This window comes from Aplidium turbinatum, chromosome 1 (genome assembly GCF_918807975.1).
Source record: "Aplidium turbinatum chromosome 1, kaAplTurb1.1, whole genome shotgun sequence".
Lineage (NCBI taxonomy): Eukaryota > Metazoa > Chordata > Ascidiacea > Aplousobranchia > Polyclinidae > Aplidium > Aplidium turbinatum.
Window position 1 is genome coordinate 30650249 of NC_137472.1, and position 9061 is coordinate 30659309.

Here is a 9061-nt window from a genome sequence, read left to right on the forward strand (position 1 = left end):
CATTTTATTTCTTATGCTGTACAAAATCTAAAACCGTCAGGTGTCTTTATAGACTACATCCTACAAGCGCTTTCTTGGTTGTTTTCAGAAATATTTAATAAAAATTTCTAGCAACATATCCGGGAAACAAAGCTAGACTGTCAGCAATGTCATGTTTAAGCAACATGAATTCACCAAGAAGGCTTTTATTTGGCATCAATATTATCAAATTCAAGCTATATTTTAGCTAATTAACAATCTAATTTCAAACCAAGACTTCACAGTTAATTTATTCTGCAACTTCATCAAAGCAACCCGTTCAAAGGCATAAAACTTGTAAAGTGGTTAAAGCATTTAGCTTAGCGATTCTCAAACTGTCTGTGTTTTACTTTTCCAATGACGTCGCACAGTTCAATCTTGGTCATTTACAATATTGTTTTTTAACAAAATTTAACAGATTTAATGTTTCTTTGACGCAATCTATTTTATTTGTTTGAGGCGCTTTGAAATCTGTACTATTATTTTGTTGGTAACGCAAATATACGAAAACTTCTGTATATTGATACAGAGTCTGTAAAATATTATCTTCAATGAAATATGAAAAAAAGCTGTCTCACACTTGAAGCCTGCGAGTGCGTTTAAAATAGTTGTTAATCGTTTAGATTTTGAACAGTCACATCATCTGGGAGGGAATTTAAGGAACCATCCTTGACATTAACTGAAAAAATCAAGGTATGTAATGTAACTACCAGCACTATAGGCTACCATGTTCTGGTAAAAGCGTGTGTCTTGTCTTGAAGCTTTTGAAGTTAAGCAAGTTAACTTTTTTCAAGTATATAGTAGGCCCATCAAAAAAACATGATGAACAACATTTTTTTGAACTGGAACTTTACTGGATAATAGTTTTAATTTCCTCATCCCAATTCTTTCAAAGCTGAGTTTGGGGAGTCAATTACTTGTTTGCTACATGCAGCAACCGCACACTTAGATTTTTGATATTATAATTTCTTTTCAAGTTTATGATCAATTTCAAAAATCTTGGTATTAAAATGTTCACAATCAAATTATCTTCTTCATTTTACTAAACTTCATTTGACTCCAGGTTTCAATTTATCATGAATCTAGTTTTTAGATTTGGACCTGAGCGAAAACTTTTCTGCTTAACTTTGACAAGCGCGGAAAACTTATTTAAATAAAATTAATGATATAGTAGTAATATGTAATGAGTGTCGAATGATACCATCTGGGTTGCAGTTTTCCCCAAAATAGGGCTAGATTTGTTTTGGAATCGCGGAAAAATTTGAGCAGTTGCTGTTTTTTTGTTTGATTTTGTTTCATTTTCACCAAAATCTTTTCGATTTTGACTATAAGTATATATTTTGCACAAATTTGTCATATATTAGGCTTATTTCATCACTTGTGACAACTGGGCTACGTTTCGAGAGCAATTGGGCTGGAAATTTTAAAACCATCTGGCAACCTTGGAAAGAAGTCCAGCATTCATTCATTTTCTTGTTAGAAAATTCAACGATCGCTTTCGAGATTTTGCCTCAGTTGTAAAGGACTTATCGCTATGCTTTGTTTGTCATATATTTATCCTGCATTGCGGGAAAGCGGACTTGAGCGCTATGCATCGGTGTTTGCCTTCCCTTATTCACATTGTTCGGTGTTCGGTGCTATGCATCGGTGTTTGCCTTCCCTTATTCACATTGTTCGGTGTTCGGTGCTATGCATCGGTGTTCGCCTTATTCACATTGTTCTGCTGGAACCCTGATGAGGCTCCGGATCACCAGCTGCTAATTGAGCTTCTTTGCGAAGACAACAGCGACATCTGTCTTTAATTTTATTTTATTTTTTGCTTCTGGCACAAACATGTAGGCTACAAAACGGCAATGTAAACATATGGATTTGACACCAACAAAAGGGAAAGATGGCAAAACCCAAAAGTTAAAATATACATCGATAAAACAGTGTTACCGCTATACTCAAATTGCACAGCTACCAAACCTAGAAGCGAGATATAGAAAAAATAAAACTTTTTTTTGTGAAAATAGTCCTGTCCAGTAATTACAATTAAACATTTGCAAGTGCAAGAGCCATTAAACTTTATTACACAAAGAAAAAAAACAAAAAGGTGACAAGTTTCCTGAACTTTTACTTTGAGAATTTTCAAAAGCATCTAAAGTTCTATTTTAATAATAATCAATTGCAAATTAGTACAGAACAGTAGGCTACTTTTTATAAGAGTCAATTTCCATTTGTAAGCCCACTTCTTGTTTCTTTCCACTTGTTGGTTCATCAAATTTCTAACATTTCTTCGAATCGCATTTTCTTTAACAATTTCTGATCAATTTTGAAAACTTTTTTCTTTGCAAAGTAACCAAAAAAAAAATTATTTTATCAAATTTTTCCAACTTGACGTGTCTTCAGGCGTTGATTTTTCATTAGTCTGTTGTTTCAAATTGGACCTAGGGAACACAAATTCAGCTGCCGACTTTGAAAAGCGCGGGAAAAGCTCTTTCTTTCGTGCTTGTGTTGTTATTCTTTTGTGCCTTTTCACCAGCAGCTGGATAAAATAAATTTCCAGAAATGCAAAAATTTGCAAAAAAAATGTTGAGCTTTTTCCGTTCAACATATTTGTGTGAGCAGAGGTTATGAACTTAAAGAACCGCTTGATATCAAAACTGAGCGACTGCCACCTACATGATATTTTAGGCTTGTCTACCAATAGCCTCGAGCCAGACTGGACCTTGGTATAGAAATGAAGGCTTCGGTTTCATTCTCAGTATTAACATAAATGTGTTTTACAAAGTTTCTGGATGTGTTAATTTATGATGGAAAAGCAGATAACTTATAAAGCCTAACATTGTCATAAAATATTTAAACTTACCTATAGTTTTGTTGCATGAAAATGACATTAAATTAAACAATATTATCATATATGCATTTTCTTTACGCGAAACAAGGTTGTCAGAGGCTGTTGGCCACAGGCACTTCCGCGTTAGCAAATCTTGCCCGCCTGGGTAAAAGTTTGGACACCCCTGAAATAGGCGCATTAAATCAAAAGCGGATACCGGTACATGTTAAATAAAATTGGTATTGAACATTTAAGGTTTAAGAACATCAATAATGTCTAAGTTACTTTTATTGTGCGGTAGGCTACAACACAAGCACTAAAGCTTTCCATACAAGAGCACTTGAAGGTTAAAGCAGATACAAAACGTAAATTCTCAATTGGTAAAACAAAGCTGCTGTCACGAGACTCTCCTTGTATTTTTCCCTTTGTCAATAAAACTTGATACACGTAGTGTTTTTCTTCAATGTATTGTTGCTTTAGCTTAGCAAGTTACTTCACTTAACAATTCGAATCAGTAAAAACAGTGAAAAGGCCATGCTTACAAGTTACAAATGAAAATTTGAGTTTGCACAAATCGAAAAATATTAGTTTCTTTCAAAAGTAGTCATTGATTGGTATTTGTTTGGATCCGTAGGCTATGAGCAGGTCATAATCTTGTGTGAAAAATAAGCACATTGTCATCTATCTCAAGGAAAAACAAGATTTAGAGTCCTTTTATGATTGTAATGGTGTGACCTGGCAGAGTATTAAACTCAATTAGTAAGCATCGTAAATTTACATCAAAAGCACACAGTTGCAGAAAGTTGCTAATCATTGGGTCTAACAGAAAACAGACTTCCCGTAGCATGCAACAGCACAAGCAACGAAGATCGGGTTCACTTTTATCAAGCCCAGTAAATGTGTGTAGGGTTGTTCTAAATCTAGTGAAAGCTGAAAGTTTCAGCAAAAAAAAATGACATTACTTTGTTTCATTTGCATGTTTTTGTGTTTTAGACTTTAGAGCAAATCTTTATTGAATATTTTGTGTAAATGCTTTATTAGCGATTATTATAATGGATGTTCAGGTTGATACACATTCCACTACTTCGAGTCCCCACCCTGCAGCCACATCAACCCGACAATCCAGTGGTGCTATCAATATGAAATACTTGAAATCAGCTGATGGATTTATGAAAGTGTTTGAGTTTGTGTTAGGCCTTTTGGCTTGGGCACTCGTCGCTTCTTCGTACACACACAGAGAGCAGTTGGGCGCTTATCAATATGTGCTTTTCGTCACTGTCACTGCTTGGCTGATAAGCTTGTAAGTAACCAAATTCTATGCAGTAGGCCACAAAGGCTAGTTTTAAAAGATGTGCAGCACTAAAGCAGCCAAAATAAAAACTAATGAAAAATGTTGCATGTTTCATTTAAGAATGTAAGGATATTGTTTCGCATCCCTATAATACATATCATGTGTGATTTCATACTTTGTAAAATCTTTACTTTTTGAAAAAGAAATTTCGTAGCAATGTCAGTCGTAGCCCAATAAAGAAAATATTCAAGCAAGTAAAAATTTGAAATTTAGTGATTCATTATTGTTGATTGGACCCAGTCCGAGTTGCCGCGACATTATTCATTAGTTGCAAGAATTCGATAAGGTACCAGGATGCGTGATACAACTTATTCTATTTCAGAATCACGCTGGTGATATATCTCTTTGACATCCACACCAACTACTTTCCTAACGCACCATGGAACATCATGGAATGCGTTAACAATTTGACGTGGGGCACTTTGACGTTTATAGCCGGTTGTGTCGTCAGTTCCTTCACCGAAGAAGTTCCACAACTTATTGCGGGTTCTGTTTTCACTTTTTTTACAGCCATTGTTTATCTTATTCATGGACTTTATGGATACAGAGTGTGGAGAGGATATTTTCCATGGCAATACGATACTTGATTTCACAATGGCTACAGATGTCACACTATAAACCTGTGACGAAATAAACTATTCATGAACCATCAGTCAAAAATTCAAAAGCTGTGTGCTTACAGTGTGCTTTGCACTTTATTTTCTATTGTTGTGTAGAATTTTCTGTACGCTCACTGTCATTGTCTTTGCACTACCGAGGTCTTTGTACACGTATTTTTATCAGCTCAAGATGAATCAAAAGTCTTACAAAAAAAACTAGGCTATAGCCATAAATTTTGCAACATTCCAACGTGGTGACAATGAACATCAAGGGGTGGCCTGCGACAAACCCCATGCTCCGTGAATCTATTCGAAATCATATGTTGTGACTAACCAGTCAAACCTAACTTAAAGTGCCTCTGACAGGTAAATAAATTCGCCAAATTTACCTAAGATACCAAAAAGATGACACTAACAAACTTCCCTGACCAGCAAATCGTAAAAAATATCAACAGGCTACTAAGTTACACGCTTGCAAACTTTCGTTGACATCGGCGAATCTGGCACTCATTCAATTGCGAAAATAAAAACGGCAACACCGCTGTGACGTCACAGTAAGCGGGAAGGATACATTCTTTCTCTGTGATGACTTGGTAAAGTATGGTACGGCTACTGCAAAACGTGAATGTGTGGGGCTCTGTTGGTCTAAAGCATGTGCAAATTAAGAATTACCGAAATGAAAAGGTGAACTTATTATTACTATCAGGTTTCGATCAAATAGGTTGAGTTTACTTTTATCAAACAGCATCTCAATTCAATTGAAATTGCAGTTTCATAGGGCTACAGTTTTCATACTTTTTTATTTGTCCTAATCTGGCTATAGCCATTTGCAGTGTAACAACAGTATCTCACAAACAGTACCTTTAATTTATGGTTGAGGCAATGCTTACAAATTGCTGTTTTTGTGACATTGTCAGTGACAAAGACCGTGTGCTTTCTTTTCCCACTTTCCCACAAAACAAGGTACTGAGAAGAAAATGGTCAAAGTTTTCTTTTAGTGTTCGAAAGTGGGATGGGCCATACAAAACTAGTCGTATATGTTCACTTCACTGAAGATGATTTTGTTAATACCACTCAAGTAAAAATGCCTACAGGCATGTGTTGGAGTGTATACTACTACAAGGTGATGCTCTCGGAAGCAACAATCGGATTGTGATGCCGTCATGCATTGTTTGGCGAATCCGAAACAATCTTCCAGATCCAGATGGCCGTTACACAGGATTTCAATGGCCAACTGAAGGCACAGTATGAGAGAGAGAGAGAACTTTTATTTATTTTTGAATAGTGATGATGAATTAAATATGAATGATGATTTGTACGATTTCTTCATTTTTCACTTCAAGTATATTTTAGATTTTGTAGGAACGTATCCAGTACAGTTTTATTAAACTGCAAAAAACAATAAATCTTCGAAAAAAGCAACCGCTTGTACCAACTCAGACCAAATTGTGATCCACCAATTACATCTAAGAAGCGTTTGTTTCATCCGTTGCTAACGACGTCCACTTAGGATGACGTAATACCACCAAAGTCGTCCCAGCGCAGTGAAATATGGAGTTTCGCCTGTGGTGGCGCTGCGGAGCAGTCGTTTGATTAAATTACGCCCTAACCAGTCGAGCTACGAGGTTAAGATTAAGAGGTTCGCTAAGTGTAATTCTGCGCTAGGAAATGCTTTAAAAAGTTACTATACTTGGATCCAACCTGTCAGGGGCACTTTAATCTCTTTTAGTTAAAAATGTTGCTTATTCTGAATTGAATATTTTTCCTTTTTTGGAAGCAAATTGTGTTCTTCTAATCAGGTAGGCAACACTACATATTGTATTTCCCTTTATTATCAAGTTTCATGCTTATGTTTGTGTCATTACTGCATTTTTAGACTTAGTAATGAATTCCTCAGTCAGTTAACTGCGTAATTAAAAATAAAAATATAACAACATACAGAATAACTTAAATAACATATGGTCTACGCAAAATTAAGTATAACCATAGTTATTTTAACGCAAAGAGAGCAACGAATACTTTCAAACAAAATTTTGTACTTTGATGACTCTGTAACACCTCATGTCGCCTAGGTGTTTATGTTATTTTTGTGGTCATTTTAATTAGCGTAATTTAGCTATATTGACTTGCTTAGGGCTTTTAGTCGAGTTCGTTGTCCGAACGTTCGTCAGTTTTGAGCTGTGCTGGCGCTTAAAGTTTTCCGGACAAGACCGCCACACATATTATACCATAATTTAATTCTGTAATAATACAATAAAACCGTCTAACATATTTGAGCCAGCCATGAAAACACGCGCTGATGCTTGCCGCGCATCTGAGTTGGTCTGATGCAAAACCCGACTGAATATTTGGCAGGTGAGCACCTGCTTTCATGCCTGGCCTGACCGCCTGACAGGGGTGCCGGAAGCGGGGGGGGGGCGGATGTCCCCCCTGCCCTCAATTTTTCTGCAGATGGAGGGGCAGGGAGGCAATGGTGCCCTTTTAAAGTCATGTAAGCTACTGCACATTTTGCAATATAGCAATTTCTGCTATTCGCTTTTAGCCTATTTATAATCTTTCATTTTTGCCTTAAAATAATATTTAGCCTACGGCACAAAATTTTGCAACTGCAACACAGTACAGGCCTTAAAACTCGTTTTTTTTTCGACAGCCATCGTTGCCTACCGGAGCTCCTTCTCGGCGGTCAAATCTGCGTGCTTGGAGGCCAAAATACAAAATAAAAATAACGATAGCACAAATACATAAAATTAAACTTGCAACAATGCTAAAGTGATCACTTAGCGTTGTTGAAGTCTGGGCCTGGGCGACGTCCTACAATAGAATCGTTGCACCACGCAGTAACTGCTTCATCGGGATTGTAATCCAGTACTGCGGGACCATCTAACGACATTCGCACGAGTGTCTCCAATGTGGCTGATTTTAAAGAAGTTGGCACTCCCTTAGAATTCTTTTTAGCAACGAAAAACAACGTCCGACATGTGTTGACGGTGACGGCAAGGTAATAAAATAAGTATTTCAATGATGTGAAGGACATAACTAAAAGAAGCATAATTTTTGCAAAATAACTTATGATCAAAAAAATTTCCCCCTCGGATGTCAACTAACCTAGTTCCCGTTTTTAACAACGATGCAATGTCCGACAACATCGAATCGACATAAAAACGACAATATTGCCAGCCGATGTAAATTAGCACTTCGGATTAAGACTTTGTTAAAATAAACGTCGGGAATTACAAACAAGACTTACAGCCCTGGTGATCGCAGATGGATATATTCCATCAATGACAAATATTCCCGTACAATGCAATAGTGGCGATTATGACGCGCTGACCAAATTTTGCGTCACTCTTTGAGACTACATATTTTCGACAGCTAATCCACGATCATTCTATTGCGAAATTAAATAATTGGCTAGAAGAGACCGGCGGCCAAACTTGGCCGATTGAGGAGGTAGCACCGGCGGTCATTTAAGCACTACTTAGCGGCCATGGCCGCAGGCTGCTTTAAGGCTTACAAGTAGGTTACATCATTATAACATAGCATGATGCCCTTCTTTGTATACTGGACACTTGTAGGCTATCATTACTCAATAGCCTACATAGCGAGCTGATAGATTAGCATTATCGCTATATCTTATCTTAAAACTTGAAAAAAAAATTGCCTTTTAGTAAACAAAAGTGCTCTTTTTTTGTAATTTTGCCTCCCCAGTCAAAAATCGTTCTGGCGCCCCTGCCGCCTGACCAATGAAATAATATCAACACCGCGATCCGAGTCACAAAGAACAAACAACTTATGATATGTTGTGCACATAAACATAGCCGTAGGAGATGGGGAGGAAGGGAGGGCGGTCGCTCCCCTGCTGAAAAAAAAATGTCACAAATTTGGGCAAAAATGTCCAATTATTCGGGCAAATCAATCTTACAATGATGTTTCGTCGTCTCACCAGTTTAGAAACTTTACATAATTGTTATAATTTTTGAGATACATTAGTAATATTTTCCAATAAATGTAAAATGTACTATCACCGGCTTTGGAAACTGTTGTATGTGGTAGTGCAATCTGATAAGAATGATAAGTGTCGACTCGACAACTGCAAAATAGAACTGTAAAAGAGCACAGATGGCAAACAGAGGCAAGTTTATTAGGCTACTGATATTCACTAACATAACATGTAGGTTGCATTTCTTCATAAGTAAGATTTAAAAGCCTACAGGGTACTGGTAACTTTATGAAGTTTGTTTTATGAGATAAACTGAGTTTTGTCAAGACTGCTCC

At 36.8% G+C, this 9061-nt stretch overlaps 1 protein-coding gene across 2 annotated transcripts; it reads left to right on the top strand.

The window, feature by feature from the left end:
- The first annotated feature begins 635 nt into the window (after nucleotides 1-635).
- LOC145775444 (plasmolipin-like) lies at nucleotides 636-6996 on the top strand. 2 transcript variants are annotated; one of them, XM_082586750.1, is made up of 3 exons: nucleotides 636-711; nucleotides 3901-4136; nucleotides 4510-6996. In XM_082586750.1, the coding sequence occupies exons 2-3, from the start codon at nucleotides 3976-3978 to the stop codon at nucleotides 4772-4774; spliced, it is 426 nt and encodes a 141-aa protein (XP_082442876.1). In that variant the 5' UTR covers nucleotides 636-711; nucleotides 3901-3975; the 3' UTR covers nucleotides 4775-6996. The 2 variants fall into 2 exon arrangements, with proteins under 2 accessions (XP_082442876.1, XP_082442869.1); XM_082586743.1 differs by lacking the exon at nucleotides 636-711 and having other exon boundaries at nucleotides 3834-4136.
- Nucleotides 6997-9061: the final 2065 nt, after the last annotated feature.